This window comes from Labeo rohita, chromosome 13, assembly GCF_022985175.1.
Source record: "Labeo rohita strain BAU-BD-2019 chromosome 13, IGBB_LRoh.1.0, whole genome shotgun sequence".
In the NCBI taxonomy this organism is placed as follows: Eukaryota; Metazoa; Chordata; class Actinopteri; order Cypriniformes; family Cyprinidae; genus Labeo; species Labeo rohita.
The window spans coordinates 10,581,636-10,608,430 of NC_066881.1; the positions used below are offsets into that span (position 1 = coordinate 10,581,636).

The following is a 26,795-nucleotide window of genomic DNA, read 5'->3' on the forward strand; positions in this document are numbered from 1 at the left end:
GTGTGACTTCTAGTTGAGGGTTCCAAGTCGTCTTTTATTTCCTGAAGCAATTTAAAAATAACATGTCTTGGCAAATTATATGTTCGGATAATGTGTTCTTCTGGCATTCCAAATAATATAATGTGTGTTGAACAAAATCCTCTCCCTTCTACTACACCCTCTCTGTTCTCTGCGGTGTCTCCTCCTAGCAACAATAATTGCAGCCACTTCAAGTGCAAAATAGTTTAAGACATTTTTTTCGGTGTTAAATTATGGCACAAGTGCCAGTAATTTTGATAAGTGCCTTTTCAGCACTAATTTAATCACTGTGCATCTTTAGTAAAACCTGACAGTACAATTTTAACGCCAAAAGTTTTTTTCATGCAGACACAGATGTAAGTGCTAGTTTGCAATGTGCTCAAGCTTAACTTTTTGGTTTAGATAAGGCAATGTGAGAAGACACCCCAGAAGGATTTCTTTGTTGTCGGTTTTAGTGTGTCTGGGCCTTTAGGAGCTGGTAAATCTGAGACCGTATAACAATAAGGCACAAACACAGAAAACAAAGCGAATTATACATTTTTGCCTGAGGAAATCTAGTTTCCCTGATACTAAGTGCCTATTACTTCATACCCGAAGGAACCTGTTGCATCCAAAATCAATTATTTTTAGAGTACACTACCAGTCAAAAGTTTTTGAACAGTAAGATTTTTAATGTTTTTTTTTTTTTTTTTTTTAAAGTTCCTTCTGCTCACCTAGCCTGCATTTATTTGATCCAAAGTACAGCAAAAACTTTTGAAATATTTTTACTATTAAAAATAACTGTATTGAATGTATAAAATGTAATTTATTCCTGTGATTTCAAAGCTGAATTTTTAGCATCATTACTCCAGCCACACGATCCTTCAGAAATCATTCTAATATTCTGATTTTCTGCTCAAAAAACATTTATTTTTATGATGATGATGATGATGATAATGATTATTATTATTATTATTATTATTATTATTAAGTTGAAAACAGCCGAGTACAATTTTTTCAGGTTTCTTTGATGAATAGAATGTTTAGAATAACAGCATTTATCTGAAATAGAAATCGTTTGTAACATTATAAATGTCTTTATCATCATGTTTGGTCAATTTAAAGCATCCTTGCTAAAGCTAAGGCATTCATTTCTATCATTTCTTTCTCAAAAAATAAAAAGAAAAAGAAAAATAATAGTGACTCCAAACTTTTAATATAGTGTATAATGTTACAAAAGTTTTATTTCAGAATGCTGATCTTTGGATCTTTCTATTCAAAGAATCCAGAAAAAAGTAATCAACTGTTTAACTGTTCTAAATATTGACCATATTTATTGATAATAATTAATAAATGTTTCTTGAACAGTAAATCAGGATATTAGAATGATTTTGGAAGGATCATGTGACACTGAAGACTAAAGTAATGGTGCTGAAAATGTAGTTTTAATCACAGAAATGCAGTAAATTACATTTTAAAATATATTCAAATAGAAAGCAGTAGTAAAGAGTATTACTGCTTTTTGCTGTATTTTGTACAATATTACTGCTTTTGCTGTATTTTGGATCAAATAAAATCTTAGTGTTCAAAAACTTTTGACTGTTATTGTATATACCAAAGAAGTGTTTGTATTATACAGATATAAAGTTTAAAAATGATATCTAAACATACAACATCTGCTACACTGTCCTTTGACCAATATGTTATGTAAGCAATGACATATTAAAACGGTTTTATTAAAGGAGAAGTCCACTTCCAGAACAACAATTTACAGATAATGTACTCACACCCCCTTGTCATCCAAGATGTCCATGTCTTTCTTTCTTCAGTTGTAAAGAAATTATATTTTTTGAAGAAAACATTTCAGAAATTTTCTCCATATAATGGACTGATATGGTGCCCCAAGTTTGAACTTCCAAAATGCAGTTTAAATGTGGCTTCAAACGATCCCAAATGTAGTTGTAAACGATCCCAGCCAAGGAAGAAGGGTCTTATCTAGCGAAACGATTCTGTTATTTACTTTTTAATGTCAAATGCTCGTCTTGTCTTGCTTTCCCTGAACTCTGTGTATTCTGACTCAAGACAGTTGAAAAACTCCAATCGTATTTTCTCCCTCAACTTCAAAAATCATTTCAAAATCATCCTACATCGCTGCAGAAGTACCGACCCAGTCTTTGCAAAGTGAACACGCAAAGAAGATCAAACAACCTTAACAAAAAAGATAAAACAAAGATACATGACGATTTTGAAGTTGAGGGAGAACATGAGATGGGAGTTTTTATTGACATACCCTAACTGTCATGAACCGGAAAAAAACAGTTTGGGAAGAGCAAGACAAGACAAGTGTTTGATATTAAAAAATATATTGTACTATTTTTATGAAAATAACCAATCGTTACACTAGATAAGACCCTTCTTCCTCGGCTGGGATTGTTTACAACTACATTTGGGATCGTTTGAAGCCGCATTTAAATGCATTTTGGAAGTTCAAACTCGGGGCACCATATCAGTCCATTATATGAAGAAAAATCCTGAAATGTTATCCTCAAAAAACATCATTTCTTTACGACTGAGGAAAGACACAAACATCTTGGATGACAAGAGGGTGAGTACATTATCTCTAAATTGTTGTTCTGGAAGTGGACTTTTCCTTTAAACGAGTTTTTTGCCATTTTGTACATTATCCATACAATGCATATTCATATGCTGCTCCTTACATACTATATAGTGGGGAAGTACACAACAAAAGTTGTGTAAAGTCAGTCAATTAGATTAGCTTTCCAGTTGTGTGTGTGAACCGTGGTCCGTCTGAACATGTCATCTAAGACTGAGACTATGAGCGTACCAACTCCCACATTTAAAATGAGACACCCATATTCAATTACCCATATCTCAGAAGAAAGGATAAACCATCTGTGTGGAGGAAATAAAAACATCAAGATATGCATCGTTGAGTACAACAAACAGCTGTCAGTCAGAGGAATCTGATCGTTCCATAAGCAACAGAACAATCCAGAGGGAACATGAGGACTGCTGGATGATACGGAGGGGGATGGGGCTGGAGGGAAGCAAGCAGACAGTGCTAGATGAGGAAGAGGTGGAAGTAGTGCTAGACTGGCTGGGGAAGGGGAGGGCAGGGCTAACCTTGTTTGATCTCCTCTGCTGTGCGGTCAATGAGGACGTAGAGCGACCAGACGACACACGTGATGGCGATGACGTGAAAAGTGACCGAGCACATGATCTTCCTCCTCTCGCTGGCAGTCATCTGAAGCTTCTCCCACTGCAAAGAAATACAGAAATTGTTACCAAAACATTTGGTTTGAAAGACTTTGATGACTACAATCAATATAGGAGTCAACATACTTCAGAGTGCAGTACAAACAAAATCGGTGACCTGGCCTTTCTGCTTAATAAATATTTCATGTATCTTAGTGAGAGTGATCTCTGGATCTCCTTTAGCCATTTATCAAGCTATGACTCAGAATCAACATAAAACTAGCTTCTGTTTTTACCAGAATAACATTCTGAATCATTTTGAAGTATTGCATCAGAAACGACTAATGGAAATGTCAAAGTTAAAATAAAATAGTTTTGGAATGACACAACGGTGAATCAATGATGACAGAAATGTACATTTTGGTAAAATATTCCTAATTAACGAGTTTTTTCAGTAACATTTCTGCTGACAAGTAAATACTTTCAGCGAGAAAGCGAAATTATTTACTGTCTGATGTGGAACACCTTGAGTGGCCTACACAAACTCAGACCTGAACGTCACCTTCTGTGAGCCTCCCTGATGCTTTTGCATTTGAATGTGAATAAACAATTGCGCACATCTTCCAACATCCAGCAGAAAATCTTCCCAGAAGACTGTAATCTATTATAGCAGCAAAGGGAGGACAAACTCTTGTAACGCCTATGGTTTCGAAACGAAACGCTCACGCACATATGGGTGTGGTGTTCAGGCATACACATACTTTTGGCCAAGTTGGAGTCGATTAAATGATTATATAAGCCTGGCAGCTGCATGGGTGGATAGATTATATTAACCTTTCCTCTGTCTACACACAGACACAAAGCATCTCTAAAAATGATGTTATAAAACAAGAGAGAGACTATTTTAAACGAGCAGACAGCATGTTGACAGTGGACATCAGAGCTCTACAGTGTGACCATTTCAGTCACATTTGCAACTGAAAACTACTGCATGCAACTATGAAAAAATATTTAGGAGCACCAGTGCGGCTGACCTGATCGGCATATATGTGTTTCCACGGAGAAAACCTTTATATATTTTCAGACATATCTGATGAATCCATTCATGAACAAAGTCTAAAGAGAGTGTAAATAAAAGATTCATTGTGCAGTGCAGGGAGCTTTGTTGATTATAAATAAAACTTTGTGAGATTGCGACAAACTAAGATGAGTGACAGTTTTTAATGATTTATAAGGGAGTTTGTAAATGAGATATCGATTCAATACAACAGTTAAACAAAATTAATATTAAGTGATGTACATTGTCTGGCTATCACACTATTGCCTGATTTTGCTCTATTTCTATATCAAAAATAGTTTGAAACAAGTCACAGCTGAGCTGCTGCATATCTCTATTCAAACACAGCGGTGTTTCGTTTATGAATGAACGTACGTTTTTAAACGAATCAGTCAATGATTCAATTTCCCATTCATAAAGACAGTCACTTGCTTTATTCCTGAATGAATCAGCTGTTTGAATGAATCAAATGAATGAATGAATGATTCAGTAATTAAATCTGTGACTTGCTGCCTCGGGCAGTTTTAGTTTCATTTTTAAAGTATCTTTTCATCATTTAATCATTTAATATTGCTATATTCAAAATTGTATATTTAAAACATTAATCTCAACATGAATTCATGAATTTAATTGCACATATGCCACCTCTGAGCCTCATTAAACACGAAAATACACCTATAAGCTACTTTTGTGTTCTTCTGTGCCACCTCTGTAGTACAAATATATATATATATATATATTTGTACTACAGAGGTATATATACACAGAAGAACATAAAAGTAGCATATAGGTATATTTTACGTGTATAATGAGGCTCAGAGGTATATATGTGCATATATATATACATGAATTCATGTTGAGATTAATTTCTTCCTGTCAGCTATGATCTGTCCTATCATAATAAAGGCAAAAAAGGGCAAAAATAAATCTTAATATATATATATATATATTAAGATTTATTTTTGCCCTTTTTTGCCTTTATTATGATAGGACAGATCATAGCTGACAGGAAGTGAAGTGGGAGAGAGAGAAGGGGGTGGGATCCGGAAAGGTCCTCGAGCCAGGATTCGAACTCGGGACGCCCGTGGCGCAACGGCGCTGTATGTCTGCGCACTGCCCACAAGGCTATCGGTGCCAACCAAATTAATTTTGTTAATTTAAAAAGATTGGTAACTTATTCTTATTTTACTTGTTTTAATTCTGTTGTTTTAATTCGAAATTTTAAAAAGATTATAAAATAATTAAAACAAAATCTGACATAAAAGATGACATACTTTCAATAAAGTTAGAAAAATGTAAAAGGTAAAAGCAAAATTCCTCTTTAATTCACTTTAAAGGGGTCATCGGATGCTAAGTTCACTTTAACATGTTGTTTGAACATTAATGTGTGTTGGCAGTGTATGTACAAATCTACCCTATAATAAGAAAAAAGCAGAGGTTTTTAATTAATCTGTAAAAATATTCTTTTTAAAATCGAGCCATTCTCAGATACCTATCGGTGCGGCGTCACACCGACAGAGGCTGCTCCCATGATAGTTGATTGACATGAGTGTCTTACCTCAGACCCGCCCTAAATCAGCTGTAACAGTCCGACTTAAACGCGTCTATATTTGCGCAAATCATTCGTGATCCAGCTTCAATTACAGCAGGAGTGAGTACAAGGGTTTTTTTTATGAATCTCTGCAATCACCTTTCCTAATGTTACTATTTGGCAAGTTTCGCAGCTAAATGCGGCTAAAGTAAACAGGCTCGTCACTCCACAGAGAGAAGAGAGGGGCGGGGTGAGCAGAGCTTATTTGCATTTAAAGGAACAACCCCTTTAGAATGGGATGATTTTTGCAGAGCTCATTTTGACAAGGTAAAAAGGGTATTGTTTTACACTACCATTGAGAACATTATAGACTTTTCATTAAGACCCTAAAGAATCATATCAACTTGTGGAAAACGAGCATCCGATGACCTCTTTAAGGAGTCAAATATCACCTCGTAATTTAAAAGCTAATTTTTGATCAGATTTTTTGATTATGCATTAGAAGGTGCTCCTAAAATTTTGACTGTGCTCCTAAATTTTTTAGGTTAGGACCACAAGCGCTCCTACAAAGAAAAGTAAGCGTAGAGCCCTGGACATACTTCAAAGAAGACTTTCAAAACAAAGAACAGCTGAAATGTTCAACATTCCTTATTTCTGTAGACGTGAAACCTCAGCTATTTTGGTTTTGAATAATTTATCACATGGTGGCCCAAAAATAGGTTCTGAGAAAAAAAAGACAACACTTCACCTGATGCACAAACCCAGGGAACACAAAATCCGAATTTCTTGTTTCCCTTTCAGTGTCTGTGGGTGTCATTCAAATTTAATATTAGATGAAATTTGATCTGCACTCTTTGTTCTTGAAGGATGCTGACGTTGACATGCTGTGTTCATTTGTTAACACGAGAAAACACCTGCCAACACAATCAAATTCATAACCTATTCAAATATCAATTTACAGCCAGTGATAAAACAAACTGTGAGTGAATCCAACCAGCAGAGTGTATTGGTTAATAGTCAGTCTGTCATGTCACACCGACCGTTTTGCATCTCAGTTCATCTGAAGTAACTTGCAGACACCTGGAAATCTCTTTCTCTCTCGGAGGAAGTCTGCTTGAGCACAATCTCTATGGTGACATAAAGGCTGTCCTAGAGATGCCCTATTTAAAACCCCATTTGAGACACACAGCATCAGAAATCTAATTAAAAGAGGAAGCAGTGGACAAAGACCGAACACTGAAGTGGCTGGACTTTCATCTTGTTTGTGTCACTCAAAAGTAACTCATTATAACAATTAATTATCAAAACCTCCTGCAGGCTTATATGAACTAACTTGTTTTCAATCATCTTAAAGGACAGGTAGCTCCCCATCTACATCCTGATCAACTATTGTATGTGCATGTAAAAGAATGCAAAGCAGAGTGCCTTTAAAAACCCTTACATGTAGTAAAATTGATGTCACTCACAGCCCCTTGTGGATTATTACTTCATTATACATGGCCCTGAGGGCTGTTACTATACAATTTGATAAAAGATGCCAATATTCCATTAGTAACACTATAATAATAACCAGAACCATTCTTCCATCAAGTACCTACTTTAGCCAAACTGTAGGCTGTATACAGTTGTCAAACAGCAATAGCATCATTCAATGAATGCTACAATGATTTCAGTTTGAAAATTCATTTCTGTCATAGGTATTGAATAGAATTCTTTTATACAGATTTCCAGCCTTGAGCTGAATCTGCTGAATTAAACTTTAGAGTCAAAGCAAAAGAAGTATCTGAAGACATACTTTTTTGTACTATATAGTAAAAGAACAACATGGACACCCATTTCCGCCACTGAATTTAAAAAAGGATATTTTAACTTTTTCTCACAATTCTTTTTTCACAGAATTTCATGATAGAAACTCGCAGTTCTTTTTTTCTCAGAATTGCGTTATATAAACTTGGAGTTGTGACTTATGAAGTATTGCACAATAAAAACTTGACAAAAAAAGTTGCAATTCTAAGAAATAGTCACAATTCATCTCAGAATTGCAAGTTTATATTTTGCAATTGTGACTTTTCTTCTCAGAGCTGCGAGTTCATCAGTTCTGACTTGATAACACGCGATTGCAAGTTAGTTAAGTCAACTGTGAGATATATACGTGCAATTCTGAGAACATAGTCTTTTTCCCCTCTGAACTGGACTTTATAACTCGCAACTGCGAGTTTATCTCTCACAATTTTGAGAAAAAAAGTCAGAATTGCAAGATTGCAAGAAAAAAGTTTGAATTGCGAGAAACAAACCTGTATTTGTGAGAAAAACAGAATTGCGAGATGTTGTCTTGCAATTTTGACTTTATTTCCCACTGTTCTGCATAGATATCTCACAATTCTGAGAAAAAAGTCAGAACTGCAAGTTTGCATTTCACAATTTTGACAAAAAAAACATCAACACTAAGTTTGTATGACAAATATGAAAAAGAGTCAGAATTACGAGTTTGTACATTTGTATCATGCAATTCCTAAAAAAACATCAGAACTGAGTAACACAAACTCGGAATTTGGACTTTTTTTTAGGAACTGTGTAATACAAACTTGCAATACTGACTTTTTCTTAGAATTGGGTAATACAAATGTACAGTTCTGAGTCGGAATTGTAGGTTTGTACTCTGCAATTCTGAGAAAAAAAAGTCAGAATTGCAAGTTTGTATCATGCAATTCTGAAAAAAGTCAGAATTACAAGTTAGCATTATACAAATTCTAAAAAAACATCAGAATTGCATAATACAAACTCGTAATTCTGACTTTTTTTTTTTAGAAATGGGTTATACAAACATACAATTCTGAGTCAGAATTGTAGGTTTATATTACCCAATTCTAAAAAAGTCAGAATTGCGAGTCTGTATTACGCAATTACTAAAAAGAGTCAGAACTGCGAGTTTGTACAACGCAATTCTGAAAGAGAGTCAAAATTGTAAGTTTGTATTGTGAAATTCTGAGAAAAAGTCAGAATTGCAAGTTTGCATTATGCAATTCTGGAAGAAAAAATAAAATAAAAAATCAGAGCTGTGAGTTTGCATTATGCAATTCAGAAAAAAAAAAAGAAAAAAAAAAGAAAAAAAGAAAAAAAAAAAAGAAAAAAAGAGAACTGTGAGTTTGTATTATGCAATTCCTAAAAAAACATCAGAATTGCAAGTTTGTATTATGCAATTCCTAAAAAAACATCAGAATTTAGTAACAAACTTGGAATTCTGACTTTTTTTTTAAGGAACTGTGTAACACAAACTTGCAATTCTGACTTTTTCTTAGAATTGGGTGATACAAATGTACAATGCTGAGTCAGAATTGTAGGTTTGTACTCTGTAATTCTGAGAAAAAAAATGTGCAAGTTTGTCAATTATTTACATCAAAGGGGATGTAAAAAATAGGAGATATTAGCATACAAAAATATCCATTGCTAGCTTATAAATACAAAAACTGTATATATATAGAGTCAAAAATGTCTTTTATAAGGGCAGTTAACACTTCACAGAAGGTTTTTTATAGTGTGCTTTTTAAAGATGAACAGTACGAGCAGGTAAACCTGAAGGTGCAGGTGTATACATGTATGTAATATTACCTTGCGGAGTGGCTTGAGCTTGGTCTCCATGATGAAGTCGTACTTGCAGAGCTCGCAGCAGCGTGTGTCTGAGCTCTTGATCCACTGCTGCAGACAGGCCTGATGGACAAACCGCAAACTCCCAGTGCAGTGACAGGGTGTTATCAGCGGACTCTCATCATCCCCCTCACAGTGACAAATCCTACAGTTTATTTACAGAAAGAGAGAGAGAGAAATACACGGTCATCCTCCTAAAACCACTGCAAAGCAAGATGAACCACACAAACTTATATCACTGCAATCCTATAATACTCTTCATCTCATAATGCAGCTGTAACTGCAACTGATTCTTAATATTTGTTGTTAGGATTTTCAGGTCTTGGATAAACCATAATTTTCAAAAAAAAAAAAAAAAAAAAAAAAAAAAAAAAACTTTTAAAGAGATTGAGTATAAAGTGAACACTATAAACATAATTGGGCACAGTGTTCACCATGTTCAGATCAGCACTGCACTGTACACGTAAATCTAACATTTCCCTTTCCTGAGGGATTCATAGAAAGTAATTCCCTACAGAAACATCAGCAAAACCTATAGAAGCATCCAGCCGTTAAACTTTAAATCACACACACAGGGGGAAAACGGAAAAGCTGTTTGTTAGTGGAAGGATGGCTGGATTTGTGGAGAGTGTCTATAGGGAGATAAGAGATAGAGACGGAGACAGAGAGAAAGCAGGATCTAAGATGAAGGCTCAATTTATTCTCTATGTAATCTCATTGCTAAGAAACAAATGAGATGTCATTGAGATCTGAGTTGTGTGTTTTCTTCCCTTGTCTCTCTACCACTCGTGGGCATTTATGCAAACGAATTGAATTTCTGACTCAGCCAGTGTTTAATAAGCTTAGAGGTCATCTGGGAAAGCAACACGTACAAACAACTGCGTGACAAATGTCAGCATTCATATTAGGAGGATGTCAGCGCCATTGTTCCGCTGAGGCAAGCGGCAGTTCAAAGTGAATCACAGATGAGTTCATATCTCACTGGTGCTCTTCAGTGAACACTACACATGACTGGTAATCTGGGGGAGACATCGCTTCAAAATAGAGAGCTTAACAGATTTGAGCAATATCACAAATAATACTAAAAACTAATACAATACAATGAAATAAAATAAAATAAAATTTGGCTCCAGCATCCCTGTAACCCTTCATAAGATAAATGCATAAAAATAAATAAATAAATAAAATAGGCTCCAGCATCCCTGCAACTCTACATAGGGCAATCCATTTGAAAATAAAATAAAATAAAAATTGACTTCAGCATCCCTGCAACCCTACATAGGACAAGTGGTTTGGAAATAAAGATGAATAGATAAATGTGTGTGTGTGTGTGTGTGTGTGTGTGTGTGTGTGTGTGTGTGTGTGTGTGTGTGTGTGTGTGTGTGTGTGTGTGTGTATGTGTATATGTGTTATATATATATATATATATATATATATATATATATATATATATATATATATATATATATATATATATATATATATATATATATATAATAAAATAAAATAAATCAAAATAAATTAAAAAATTGGGTCGACCGTCCCTGCAACCCTACATAGGACAAGCAGTTTGGAAAAAAGATGGGTAGATAAATGGATAATAAATATAAGTATAAAAAATAAAATAAAATAAAATAAAATAAAATAAATTAAAACAAAACAAAACAAAACAAAACAGGCCCCAGCATTCCTGCAACTCTACATAGGGCAATCAGTTTGGAAAAAAATAAATAAATAAATAAAAAAAATAAATAACAATAAAATAGGCTCCAGCATCCCTGCAACTCTACATATGGCAATTGGTTTGGAAAAAATATGATAAATAAAATAAAATAAAATAAAATAAAATATAAAATAATTGGCTACAGCATCTCTGCAACCCCACATTGGACAAGCGGTTTGGAAATGATGGATAGATATACAGATAGAATAAAATGAAATGAAATGAAATTAAATGAAGTACTACAAGGACCATTTTACCTGAATTAACAATAATACACTTTTTTATGACAACAGCAAATGAGAAGCAATGAGACACAAAGACAATTGTTCAAATTAAATGAACTCAATACACATTTTTCTGTTTTCTGAATAATTTGTGCATTATTCATTGCATGGGTGTTGGTGGATTTGAAACAAATACAATGGGGAACTAAATGTTTGTGCTTGCAGACCTCAAAGTGCAATGTCAGTGTCATGGGTTTGATTCCCAAGAAACGTAACATGATAAAATGTACACTCTGAATGCTGTCAGTCGCTGTAAATAAAACCATCTGACAAATGTGGAAAATTCTGAGTCTTCAGAGACAAAAGATTTGACTGTGACTTCATTAAACATTCCAGGCATTTCAAGCAGCCGTACTTTCCAAAGGAATGTCATGAGGAAAACTATAGTTAGACAACCATAAATTTAATCCTTGATATTTATACTTACTGACAGAACAACAACATACGACAAATGACATTATGGTCACAGCACACGGTTTAGCCGTTGTAATGGATGTACCAATCATATCCTCCACGATACAGGCCCTCTAAATGTTAACTAGCTACCGGGGCACAAATGAGAGGGAAGATTGCTTCCGTGTCAGCGTCCAGAGGAGGCTTTTCAGACTGAATGACCAGGATAATGACTATTTTCAGACACGCATGATCCAGTCAAGACTCTACAAGATTAGAGCAAGAAAAGGCACAGACAGAGAAAAACGAAGCCTGTCACATCTCCATCATCTTACACGCGGCTTTACAGCGTGTAATAACGTCCATGAGAGCTTTATGGGACATTGCTTTAATGGACTCCCTTTGTTTATGATCGCTCATATTTTTCTTGACTACAAAGGCCAGATTCATTTCCCCCTCTCACTTCCTTTCTATTTTAATCAGAATATATTACGACAATCACATGAAGCTAGATTAGATTAAATTGAAATAGAAAGACTCAATCCAATTACCACATTTAAGACATTCTATCCGGCCTTTTCACAAGGTTTCACAATGGCTCATTGACCTGCTGTACTACAATAGTCAAACGATTTTATTAGACAAGCATTCACTCTTTACAGCGGCGTATTAAAGTAAACACACTGCAGATATGATACCGCAATTCTATGATACTCAATAAATATGACTGATGCATTTCCTGTCATATGACTTAAAATGGTTGAAACAATCAAAATAGCAAAACGTAGTTAAAAAATAATCATTTTCCTCTGTTTTCACTAAATTAACATAACATTTTGGGTACAAATGATGAATCGTTTTTGATTTTTTAATTGACTTGAGACTAACAAATAAAACACAAAAGTTCTTTGATTATGATCCAGACCTACTGGAAATTAAAGACTGGTTCTTTCAAGCACCTGTTTGTAAATGGTTTCTAAAGAGCTGAAGTATAAAATGTTTTCACTGTCATTTGAGAATGTTCTCTTCAAAAATTTAACTGCAGATGTGACTTTGCACATAATAATGAGCAGACAGAAACATATGAATAATTCCTATATTATTCCATGAATAGATCCCCCTTGAACTAAAATATTCAGATGCAGTTAAAACATTTAAATGCACCAGTACATGCAATGTTCCTCGCACATAGAAATGCATCCTTGCTGTGTGTCACACCTCAAGACACCTGAGCGTGCTTTTGTGGCAGTTCTCCAAGCCTGGGTGTCTCAACTCTGGTTTAAACCAATAAGTCTTGCTGGCTGATCTCTAAATGTCAGCTATTTTAAGAGCACATGTGTTTTCACAGCACTGCGTGAGAGTGGTAATACACGTGGGAAGAAACCTCCTCTCAGCCTTAAGACATAAACAACTTAAAAAAAAAAAGAAAAAAAGAGGAGACGTCTAGTGAAGCTCAGGTAAAGTGTTAAGCAATGACTTCAGCTTAGAGATAAGCAGATCTTCTCGAAAAGCTTGTTGGACGTAGCCGATTTCTAAACAAACATAAGCTGCATCCAAATATTAATGCTTCCCTACTAAAAAAAAGTATGTGAGAGAAGTAGTATGTCCATATTCTCAGACGCAACTGACGCTGGTAGATCACGTGACAATGACAACATGAAAAATGTAGTACGTCTGGATGACATTCATATTACGCATAGTCACACTATATAGAACTATTGACAGATTTTTTTTTATTTTTTTATTTTTATATATATATATTCTGGCGGTTTAACAGTTTCTTCCTGACTGTGCCTTCACACAAATCACAATTTAATCACAATCCAAACAAACATGAGCAGTTTTAGATGTAAATTAGATCAAATTTAAAGCAAAAACAGCATGGTCTGATCTTAGCTTAGCGACATTATGCTCCATAAAACATCAGCATGAAACAAAAACAGCAGAAGGGCTGAATAAAATGCAAATTCACTCTCTGACAGCAGGTGGCGCTTATGGAACAGCAGCAATACAGAGATTCCTTGGTTACCACTGTAAACAAAAAGTGCTACGCTTTTAAAGGTCCACTAAAGTGGTTTGAAACACACAGCGTTATTCTATGCGTTGATGTAATTTCAAATGAAACAGGAGGACACAAACACACCTGCCCCCTTTTTTAAATAGCCAATAATAACGTTTTGCTATATCACAGTTTGAGCCAGAGCCGTTGAGCTCAGTAAAGCCACATTTGACAGCGTATGACCGCACAATCTTATCCATATCGATATCAAATACAACATTTTGTGACAAATTCAAATGGGTCTGATACGTTTTGTTGTCTGCGCCTTCATTCTCCCCAACATAAGCATATTTACACTGTCTGAATCGTTCCCTATCCCCTATAAAATTCACTGAAGAAAAAAATAAAAATTCTGTGAACAAGTGACCGATTTCAGCCACAGTGACAGCATCTATTTATCGTGTAGGGGGCGGGATGCTTCAGATTCTAGAGAGCATTTGATTGGACAGGAAGTTTGATGAGATGGGTGACGTCATCGAAATTGTCAATCCGTGTTGGCGGAAGTTAGAGACTGTAAATTTGGTTTTGGAGCACACTATCTTAAAGATAACCTTATGGCTAACATATTTAACTGGAAGTTTACTTCCAGAATTATTATTATTATTTTTTTTTTTTTTTACAGATAATTTACTCACCGCCATTCAAAATATTCATGTCATATCTTGTCATTCAAGATATTCATGTCTTTTTTTCTCAAGTTGTAAAGAAATTATGTTTTATTGAGGAAAACATTTCAGAAATGTTCTCCATATAGTGAGTTGCACTATAAATGCAGCTTCAAAGTTTAAATGTTCAAATGCTGTTTCAAATTTCAGTTTCTCATTTTCTCCTCCAACTTCAAAATTGTCCTACATCGCTGCAGAAGTACTGACCCAGTGTTTACAAAGTTAAGGTGCAAAGAAGGTCAAACGGCCTTTACAAAAAAAAAGGTAAAACAGCGATGTAGGACGATTTAGAAATTGGAGGAGAAAATTAGATTGTTTTTCGACCTACCCTAACTGTTTTGAACTGGAGTGCACACAGAGCTAGACAAGACGAGCATTTGAGGTTAAAAAGTGTAAAAATTGTAATAAAAAAACAAAAACAAAAACAATTGTTTCGCTAGATAAGACCCTTCTTCCTCGGCTGGGATCATTTAGAGCTCTTTGAAGCTGCATTTAAACTGAATTTTGGAAGTTCAGACTTGCGGGCACCACAGAAGTCCACCACAGAAGATATGTTTTCCTCAAAAAACTAATTTATTTACAACTGAAGAAAGAAAGACACAAACATCTTGGATGACAAGGGGGTGAGTAAATTATCTGCAGATTTTGGTTCTAGAAGTGAACTTCCCCTTTAATGCTAGTAGCCAAAAAAACAAAAAAAAAACAAAAAAAAAAACATTAATTTTAATTTATTTCATGGGGACTTTGAATACTACTTAATATTCATGCGAGTTTATATGCAGGTTAAAGCACCCCTAATAATGTGATATTTAGCCCCTGGAATATAAATTTTACTAGGGGAACCCTTTGAAAAAAAAAAAAGTGTATTTTACCCCCTGGAACGTAAGTTTTACCAGGGGACCCTCTTTGAAATGCAGTTGTGTTAGTTTTAAGTAGATATGCCATTTAACCGACATGCCATTTTTTAAATTCACACCATGTGAGTAATTCAAACTTGTTTAGAGTTTGAACCAGTATATCGCCTACCACTATAAGTAGAACATAATTTTTTAACTGTCTCAAAATTTGATTCTCATTGAGAGTATTACCTACACTGTAAATAATAAAAAACACAATCTGTTGAGTCAGCTTAATATAATTTGTTACCCTGCTGCCTTAAAATTTTAAGTTCAGTCAACTAAAATAAGTTTATTCAACTTGAAATGTTAAGTTGTACTAAGTAACAACTTAGATACTTGTGTTTGCTAAACTTAACAGATGGGTAAGTAACCCAGCTGCCTTAAAAATTTAAGTTGATTCAACTCAAATATCTAAGTTGTCACTTAGTATAACTTAACATTTCAAGTTGAATAAACTTGAATAAAATTTTTTTTGAGCTGACTGAACCTAAAATTTTAAGGCTGCCAGGTTAGAAATTATTTTAAGTTGACTCAACAAATTGTTTTTTTTTTTTAGTGTAGTCAGACAGTATGTGATCTTGGACATAGCCTTCTTTTTTTTTTTTTTTTTCCTTTTTCATATCCACCTTATTTTTGCTTGAGAGTGGGCATGGCCATCTGTACATTTGTGGCATTAAATACTACTTCCAGTCTAAAATCCAGTCTTATCCACATCCAGCTATTTATTGCAGTACAAAACAGCTTGTTTTGCTGCTTGAAATTGCAAACTGGTGTGTCTTACCATACTATTTTAATATATTATCTTAATTATGAACACACTGGTTTGTGGTGCAAACAGTTTTACTGTTTACTGCACGTTATTATTATTCCCGTTATTACCCTATTGCCCCATAGGCTTACTTTTGCACTGAAGAATAAGGTGGATAAGCCAGAGAAGGGTTCACTTGAAAAATTAAAATCTGAGATGTGGGAAAGAATTTGTAACAACCAAATAGTACTTTGACCTGAAAAGTATTTTTCTTCCAGAGTTATTTAGTTTGCTGCTGGCAGGCTGCTGCACTAAGTCAATTACATACCTCATAAGTTACGCTAATTGTTTCCTGAGGCACCCTAAAGATGAATATCGATACAGCGGTTATTTCGCCCGGTCTCAAGTCCCTCAGCCAGAGAGCCACAACCAAAACTGTAATCAGATCTCGATTTCCATTCCACCTCACTCAATACGGCTGAACTACATCAATCGAGAAGCTACCGTATGTATCGACTGGATCCCTCCAAGGAAATCAGCTTGGACTGTCCATAAAGTATGCATCACATCCCACACAGAAGGTCAGACGTTTCCTCCTCCACACCGTGGATCTTTATTAACTCCACTTGCATATAAACCTCATTATCACCCACCATTAGAAAAGGACTAGAAACGATCACTAGCAGGCCTCTAACAGGAAGGATAAACAAGGACTGGTAGGAATTGAATATCCAGGTGAGGGCTGTGGTGGGACTATGAGGATGAATCACTCTAGAGGTGGAGCCCATGGGTAAGAGGAGCTGGGCAGGAGTGAGTAAGTCCCACCAACCTGCAGCAGTCCCCTGAGAGGGAGTAGGGCGACAGTGGCCCGTTTTTCTCAGACACCGGAGAGCAGCATTGATCCAGGTCGCTGTCCTCCTCAAGGGAGCAAAGAGGAGCCCGCAAGCCCTCCATCTTCAGCTTCCAGCGGGAAGATTCATCCTCGAACACCTCGTCGTCTCCAATCTCCTCCATACAGCAGGACTCGCTGACGTCCAGCATGGCGCTGGATGATTTGGTGATGTGAAGTCTTGAAGCGTAGCTTCCCATCTCAGATGCCTGCAGGCTTCCTGCGGTGGACGAGCGGGCGAACGGGAAGATGAGGCGCAGGAAGTTGGAGCTTCTTTGAAGGTCTGAATGGGAAGGAGCAGGGGGAGCCAGGCAGTGCTCAGGCCCTGGGTTAGAGATGTATTTATAGTTGTTGAGGAAGCAAGGAGGCTGGGAAGCAAACGGAGGAGGAGAGCTGACTTGACCGTTGAGGGCTTTGATGTGGCCGTCTTGCATGAGTTGTTCCTTCTCCCCTCCTAGCTCCCCATCTGAACACGTGCGGTCTATAAAGTGAAGACCGCTGCACAGGCTGTCCATCTTCTGTCCCACGTCATTCAGAGACTTTGAGAACTTGAGACTGCCTCCTTCTGGTTTCAAATTGACTGATGGTCTGAGTAGGGAGAGCCATTCTGTGCCAAACAAGGTCCTATTTTTGGGTTTGGCGGGGGAGTCCAGGCAGAGCGTGGTCATGGTGACACCCTGAGACGCTGCGCTTTTACCATTAGAGCTCAACAGCACTACAGTGGCCTGTAAGGGCCTCTGTGAGCCCAGGTCCTGAGCGAGGTCATTAGAACTGCATACGAGAGGAGAGGAGAGGGATGGGACAGAAAGAGAGGTACAGAAACAGAGATGGGAAGAGAGAAAACGGACGTAAAGAGACATGCAACATGCATTAGAGAATAAATGGAGAAAGATTGCAAAAAGACAGGTGGGAGGAACCGAGAGGAAGGTTAGAAGACAAAATGGCAGAATCAAGATGGATGACAGTGTTGGCCCATTGATGTTTTGACATCAGGTCTGGATCTTTTACTCTCTTTCAGGACATGACCATTATGCAGGAGCACGCTGAGGCTTCAGGATTGAGGGAGAGCAAACGTACCTGCATATATCCTGGTTAGAAGGCGTCACTGAAGTCCTGGGGAAACCGCAGGGCGCGTTCACAGAGGTCGGACTCCCGGCCTGTATGCAAAACAGAGGACATAGCAGCAAATTAGAAACATTAACTAAACAAGCATTTCTTAATGGAAATCTCAGTCCTTGCAAGGCATCAAAATGTTATGTAAATGTAGCTTTTTGTTTTTGGTTCTGCATAAATTAAATGCATCACAGCCACTTCGCCACTGTCACTCAACACATCTTTTTATATATGTGACTATACACTACTGTTCAAAAGTTTTGAGTCATTAAGACTCAAAGTAAGAGTTTGAGTTGGTGGGACTTTTTTTTTGTTTCTTTAAAGAAGTGAATCCTTTTATTTAGCAAGGATGCATTCAGTTGATCAAAGGTGACAATAAAGACATTTATAACATTACAAAGATTTCCATTTCAAATAAATGCGGTCTATTCATCAAAGCATCCTAAAAAATATCATGGTTTCTACAAAAATAATGTACTGAAGGATCATTTGACACTGAAGACTGGAATAATAGCTGCTGAAAATTCAGCTTTGCATCACAGGAATAAATTACATTTTAAAATATATAACAACAGAAAAGGGTTATTTTAAATTTGTAATGATATTTCACTTCTCTGTCTTTACTTTTTTTTCTGCATTTCAAATAAATGCAGTCTTGTTAAGCATGAGAGACTTTAAAAACATTTTAAAAGACCCAAAATGTTGGAAGGGTACACACAACCAGTCAAAAGTTTTTTTTTTTTTTTTCTTCTGCTTACCAAGCCTGCACTTATTTGATCCAAAATACAGCAAAAGCTGTTATATTGTGAAATATTCACTATTTAAAATTTAAAATTTAAAACCGTTTTCTATTTGAATATATTTTAAAATATAATTTATTCCTGTGATCAAAGCTAAATTTTCAGCATCATTACTCCAGTCTTCAGTGTCACATGATCCTTCAGAAATCATTCTAATTTGCTGATTTGCTCCAAGAAACATTTATTATTATTATTTATTTATTATTATTATTATTAATATTTCAAACAGCCGAGTACATTTTATCATGATTATTTCATCAGCAATTTTCTGAAATAAAAAGCTTTTACATTATACCATTCAAAAGATTGGAGTCTGTATTTTATTTTATTTATTTATTTTATTTTTTTGAGAAAGAAATTCAAGAAATTAATATTTTTATTTTAAAGCAAGGATGCTTTAAATTGCTCAAAAGTGATGATAAAGACATTTATAATGTCACAGAAGATTTCTATTTCAGATAAATGCTGTTCGTCTGAACTTTCTATTTATCAAACAATTATACTAAATGTTTTTTGAGTAGCAAATCAGCATATTAGAATGATTTCTGAAGGATCATGTGACACTGAAGGCTGGAGTAATGATGCTGAAAATTTAGCTTTGAAATCACAGGAATAAATTACATTTTAAAACATTCAAATAGAAAACAGGTTTTTGAAATGGTAAAAATATTTCAAAATTGTACTGTTTTTGCTGTACTTTGGATCAAATAAATGCAGGCTTGTTCAGCAGAAGAGAAATATATCTCACTGTTCAAAAACTTTTGACAGGTAGTGTATATGGTGTACGGTTAAATTTACTGTATGCAAGACCAATTATGAGATCATTACCATTTATGAAAACAAATGTCAGAAAGAACACACATCATTGCTGTCAGTTAATGGAATATTTCATGAAAAGAAAGGGAAAAAAAAGTTCACATTCAGGACAAATAAAAGATCTTAACCCTAAAAACCTATTTCTCTCTCTCTCTCACACACACGCTCACTCTAATATTACCTGGGCGTTTGAATCGAAGCAGCATGGATCACATGCACAATGTTTGATTCCATCATTTATGTCCCAGACTAATTACCTATCGATTCTATCTGTAACAAACAGAGAATTTATAGCCCCAGGCCTGACGGGAATCAATATAGGATAGAGTGTCCGGAACTGCCCTCTACAAAAACACACACACTAACACACAAGCTGACACGCACAGTCACACGAACTCACATCTCTGATGAATAATGTTCCAAGAAACTATTAGGAAATAATAGTGTGTTTTCAGGCATGAGAAATGTGGAAGTAATATGCCTGAGTGAACGCCTTGCATTAGCACCTCAATTCAGACTCAACCCTAACTTCATAATCACTCATTTATACACAAACTTTTCTGTTTATATTACCTGAGAATTGAAGATGTGAACATTTTCAAATACTTAATAGTGCTTTCCCCTTATGGGGTACAAAATAGGGCCTGGGAAATTCAGAAAATGTTCAGAAATCAATCAATCAATTTTTTTTTTTCATTATTTATAGTATGCATTTTTTGCAACTCCGTTTCCAAATGATGTTACTTCTTAGGTGCCACTTCTTCATATTTAACCATGCTACATACATTTACCTAGTATTTACATCTAATAGTAACAAAAACACATGGGATTTGTCCGTCTAATGCTTTAGCAATATCCTAAAGTGTTTATGTGTGTTGCGCAGTCGAGTAGTGACGACAGTGTAAATGTGATTAACTGTGAGTCATTCCGGCACCTTGCAGACCCAGTCAGCAAGATAAGGTGCATTTTCAAGCCTGACAGAGTGGATGTTTGCGAAGACTCCCTCTGAGATGTGATATACACACACAGCTATGTGTGAGTCAACAAAAAACAACACAAACCCTTGACAAAACCACATACCGACTGCTGAAAATTGGACCGAGATGAGGCGCTGAGTCTTACGCATGTCGACATGAGCAAAAAACGCTAATAATGGGAAAACAGTCCTGCGGTTATGGAATTTGCCTCTAATACATTTCAATGTGTAAATTCAATCTACCTGGCAGTTAAAAAAAAAATCCTTGTTTGTGGAGCCCAGCAGAATGTCTCTCAGACACACTATGGGAGTTATTTAGAGTAATAGAAAATCATTTATTCTCTATCACGAACCTGGCGCTGACATTAACTCCAACCTGTGAAACAAGTGCTTCTGAAACCAGAACAGAAATTTATAAACAAGGCTGTCACTGCATGTGGTTTTAGTGAAGATGTTGACAGCATATTTTAATGCCCAGTTCACACTGACAGCAATTTTATCACTCAAGGTTCCCAGGTCTCTAAGAGGCATTCCTGCTGCTGGATGCCCTAACATTTAAACCTTTTAAATGGATGTTTCACTAGTATAAATAAGATATCATTCTATCTTGACAAGGTGTCTATTTTCTTGTTGCTAGAAAAACAATATGTACGTTTATTAACTGCGGCAGTGCAAAATGCACAAGATCAATGCATAAATTCTGATATGGTTTCCCTTAATCACTTTTATGCAATCACATGAATTTTACTGACTTTACTCCCATTGTTTATCACCTCATCTAGTTGTTGGTTATTTGCATAAAGTTTGACTCGCACAGCGTCGCCAACAGTTGCTGTCACTCATGTCGATGGATGTGCAGAGTTGAATCAGAGCTAAATTAAATGGGCAGCAATTCAAGAAAACTCTAGCTTCTTTCCCACATAGTTTTGAGACTTCAAATGTGTTTCAGTACAGGAGAAACATCAGAAGTGCATGCATCAGTTTAAAGGGAACATTACTGGTATATAACAAGTGGTTCAACCATTGTGAGGATGCTGGACTGGTTGAGTTGCACATAACAAAGAGCAATGTTTTCATGCATCAGCGTGCACAATGTTTACACTTTTCAGAGGAATCAGCCTACAGCTTATTATGAATTTGTGAAACTCACCACACATTAAGCTGAGACAGGAGAAATTACAGTACAATTCAAAAGTGTTTTCTTTTATTCAGGAAAGATGTGTTAAAATGATCCAAAAAGATTTCTTTTTTTAAATAAATGCTGTTCTTTTGAACTTTCTGTTCATTAAAGAATTTATATTAATTGATAACAAAGATTTTTTTCTTGAACTGCACATCAGCTTATTAGAATGATTTCTGAACGATCATGTGACAATAAAAACTGGAGTAACGATGCTAAAAATTCAGCTTTACATCATAGGAATAAATTACATTTTAATTAGGGCTGTCAAATGATTAATCACGATTAATCGCATACAAAATAAAAGTTTGAGTTTGCCTAATATATGTGTGTGTACTGTGTGTAATTATGTATATAAATACACACAAATTAACATATATATGTAAGAGAACTGTTTTGTACAAAATATTTTTATTTATATATAATTTAAATTATAATTATAATAAATACATATACTGAATAAATATATATAATATATATATACTGAATAAATATATATATATATATATATATATATATATATATATATATATATATATATATATATATATATATATATATATATATATATATATATATATATATATATATATATGGCAAAGATAAGAGATACTTTTGAACATTTTGACATAAAAAAATTCCTGATAACTTACTCACCCCCATGTCATCCACGATGTTCATGTCTTTCGTTCTTCAGTCGCAGAGAAATAAAAAGTTTTTTGAGGAGAACATTCCAGGATTTTTCTCCATATAGTGGACTACAATGAGAGCGAGTGGGTTGAAGGTCCAAACTGCAGCATCAATGCAGCTTCAAAGTGCTCTACACAATCCCAGCCTAGAAATAAGGGTTTTATCTAGGGAATCGATTGGTCATCTTCTTAAAAAAATAAATAAAATTGATATACTTTTTAACCACAAATGCTCATCTTGCACTAGCTCTGCGATGCGCATATGCGTCTTTACACATTACGTAATCATGTTGGAAAGGTCAAGCATTGAAAAGCTGCATTGAAACTGCAATTTGGACCTTCAACCCATTGATTCTCAATGAAGTCCACTATATGGAAAAAAATCCTGGAATGTTTTCCTCAAAAAACAATTTCTTTGTGACTGAAGAAATAAACACACGAACATCTTGGACGACATGGGGGTGAGGAATTTTTTATTTTGGAAGTGAACTTTTGGCTCTTTCTGAAAGGACCATCACCTGAGACTCCCAAACCTCAAAATAAATGTTTGTGACTTCAGTTCTGTTATCAGAGAACAGACAGGAGAGAGAACGAACATGTGGGATAAACAACAAGAGAAAAAAGTAGGCCCTTGCCTCTAAATCTACTCAGCAAGCCTTCATATAAGCCCTTCCTGTCTTTTTCATTCTCCGCAAAGCTACTGTAAAGTCTGTGTGTGTGCCATCCGCCTCCAGAGGGCTAAATTGCTCCCAGTGACGGGTGTTATTCTGGGAGGCCGTCCGCTCTCCATGGCTCCATTCATCATACACACAGGGTACAGTGACCTAGCATCTTGGGCCAAGATTACACGCTCTAAAACCTTCCCTCAGCCCCCGTCACAAGCAGAGGTGTGCAAAAGGCCAGGAAACTGTGGTTAATACACAAACGAAATAGTTTTAAGCCTAACAAAAATAACAAACAGATTCATAACACGTTCAGGTTAATGTTTCTAGAAATGTACAAAGTGATGAAATGCATATCTTAAAGTCACTTTGGACAGAAGCATCTGCCAAATGTGTAAATGTCAGTGTACAAACTAGTTTTCAGCTTCTTTTATGGTCTCCCGGGCCTGAGCCATACGACTTTACTAAATTGCTCACTTAAATATATATTGAGTACCAACTTCTGCCTATTACTCACCCACCTATAAGCCTAAAAGTTCTTATAGTAGTATTAAAAGGGACAAATGGTGAAAAAATGTGTGGTTTCTCAACCTTTTTGACTCCATAAAAATCCTCATGGGAGTTATAAGATAATATTTTATAATATTACTTGACTTATCTAGGTCACTAGATGTGAACTAGAACATTATATCAATGGCTTGCTAACATATTAGGGAAATTCTGGCAATAAAGGTCAATTCAGGGTCTGTTAATGTGTATGAGGACATAAATGATTACACATTGTAGGTTTTTCTGTAATAGCATTATTGCATGAATGATAAAACCCCAGTGTGACGCAGTCAGTAAGACGGTTTGTTTCATAATGAGGTGGATTTGAGCGGCGTGTGATCTTTTGGATTGAGTCTAAAATGCAATCAAAAGGAAATTAGGAAGAAGTTGCATACAGAAACAGAATGATAAGCAGCACTAAATACAAAAGCATTTAAATAAGCAAGGTTTTGTTTCCAGACTGTTCAACCTGAACCAATTTTCTAGAAGCATAATAACTCTGGAGTTAATTGTTTGTACATTATCATCTGCACAATTTGAGACGTATGTCTACAGAATGATTATGGAAATTAATGCAGATGCTGCCATATGAAAGGTCTGTCAATCACATGTGACATTTGATGTGATGAAGCAGAGGGGTGCAGAACAGATGTTTTTTAATGAACCAAAACAGTCTTCCCTCTTCAAGACTGTACTTGAACTGTGCACACTTGATCTGCAAGTCAGGGTTGCCAGGTGTTCACAACAAAACCTCAATCGCATTTCGAGGGGAGTCCATTGGTGAAAAATCGCGGTCTGGGGGGTAAAATACATGTTTTTTTGGCGGGGCACACCCTAGTAAAATTCGCATTCCAGAGGCTAAATATCACGTTATTGGGGTCACTTAATCCTGTGGAAGTGAAAAACAACCCGCGGAAACAGTGTTAAAAAGTAGCCCAATTCCGCAGGAAAAACGCAGCCTTGACAACACTGCTGCAAGTCACACAGTCTCCGTGTCTGCTACTGGTCAGACAAACAGAGTCCCGCGCCAAAACTCACACCATTGGTTGAGCCGCAAGAGCGGGCGTGGCCATTCGTAAACTTTATGGGCGTGGCTTCCGCTCTCATCCAGCTATTTTTAGCTGTACAAAACAGCTTTTTTTGCTGCTTGATATTGCAAATTTGTGTGTCTTACCATATTATTTTAATGTATTATCTTAATTGTGAACACACTGGTTTGTAGTGCAAACAGTTTTACCACTTACTGTTGTTATTCCTCTCATTATTTCCCAATAGCGGCTAATGAACCAGAAGTCTCACCCATAGGCTTACTTCTGCATTGAACAGTAATGTGGATATGGCCAAAAAAAAAAGGAACTGTTCCTTTAAGGCTGCAGATATGAACCCAACCAGGAGGATTCTGGGTAATAACAACATTGACATGGATCAGTTGAGAGTGTTGTTTTGTTTGATTGCTTAATGTGAGGCTGAAATGACAGAGCTGACAGAAACACCCCATGGACCTCTATTAAGACCCTTTGGGTTTCTCGCAGTCGAAACCTCGTCATGCAGCATGAGAGCATGTCGGACACTGAACTGATAACAACTGTAATGGGAGCGCTCATGTTATTTTTCCTGTCGGAGACAAATGAGCTCTGGAATGATGAGAGGTTTCTTTCCGCTGGGGATGAACACCGATCATCCCGATGCTCTCTGGCACATGTAAACAGTCAATTGAACGTGTTACAGTACATGAGGCTCTGAAAGTAAATGAAAACCAATTTAAAAGCACTAAAAGTTACGTTTATAAAACTTTTAAATTATAAAAGTTGTGTACAAAGTCTGTCTAACCTCATGTACACTTCAAAAGGTGGTATAAGGTAAGCTTCATTTGAACCCTGCCACTGTTTGCAGATGGTATTATGGTATCTACCATATTTACAATGTGCAAAATAAGCACTCAAACTGGACAGCCTTAAAGTGCTCAAGGCTCGAACGTGAACCCAAAGTCCTCAGTAGCTGAATGTGTTGAGCTAAAACAGTGGAGTGTTTCTCAGAGCAGGTGACCCTGACATCTATTAGTTCATGTAAAGAGTTTATCTGTTAAGAGGCTCAATGTTATGCAGAAGTGCAGCAAATCTCCACTAAGAGGAAGAGATCCATGTTAAAGTGAAAGTGCCTGACAGACCTGATCCCAACGTGAACTCACTTGCTAACATAGTGCTACGTGTCTTTAAATAGTCAAATCAATATGAATGTTGGGTAGGGGTTATTTGAATAGGTTGAGAACAAATCTGTTTGCTTTCTTAGTTGGAATCCAAGTCTAAAGTAGGTTTTATTTTATAGCAAAAGAAATAAAACAACAAAAAGAAAGAGCTTTCATCATTAGGGCCAAAATATACATAAATCCTTGCAGCTCAATTACATTTATCCATGCATTTTAGAACACAATGCAAGTCACATTTATTTACACAGCGAATTATTCAATATAGACTGTTTTAAGAGCACCTATTAAGCAAAACTCACTTTTACATGTTTGAACATAAATGTGTGTTGGCAGTGTGTGTATACAATCACCCTATAATGATAAAAATCTACCTGCTCCTTTTTTAAAAATCCCCATAAATCATAGGCTGTGTCTCAGAACAAGCCGTTTGGAGAATCTGTAAAATATGATGTCACATTGTACAGGCCCCGCCCACATGTTGATGGACACTGCCGTATTAGCAGAGACCCCGCCCCAAGTGAACCGCACACAATCCACTATGTTTATCTTCACACTATAGCATTTAAAAACTGCATTTAAAGTAAGAAATTTCTTCTTATTAGAGCTACAGAAATTATTCATTCAAGATCAGCGAGTGATTTTGTGTTATTTTATTTTAATGTTTGGGTCATATTAACAGTGTAGAAAGAGGTATAGGT

The 26,795-nt window shown here is 36.0% G+C and overlaps 1 protein-coding gene across 2 annotated transcripts in view; it reads right to left on the reverse strand.

Annotated features, from left to right (window-relative positions):
* Positions 1-26,795, reverse strand: part of marchf8 (membrane-associated ring finger (C3HC4) 8) — a 137,468-nt gene that overhangs the window by 8,772 nt on the left and 101,901 nt on the right. Inside the window, exons 4-7 of one of the 2 annotated variants that reach the window (XM_051125725.1) lie at positions 18,184-18,263; positions 17,047-17,877; positions 9,411-9,591; positions 3,142-3,277 (exon numbers count right to left, since the gene is read on the reverse strand). In XM_051125725.1, coding sequence (XP_050981682.1) covers positions 3,142-3,277; positions 9,411-9,591; positions 17,047-17,877; positions 18,184-18,263 — 1,228 coding nt within the window. The remainder of the gene's footprint in view (positions 1-3,141; positions 3,278-9,410; positions 9,592-17,046; positions 17,878-18,183; positions 18,264-26,795) is intronic. The other variant, XM_051125724.1, reaches the window with a different exon arrangement.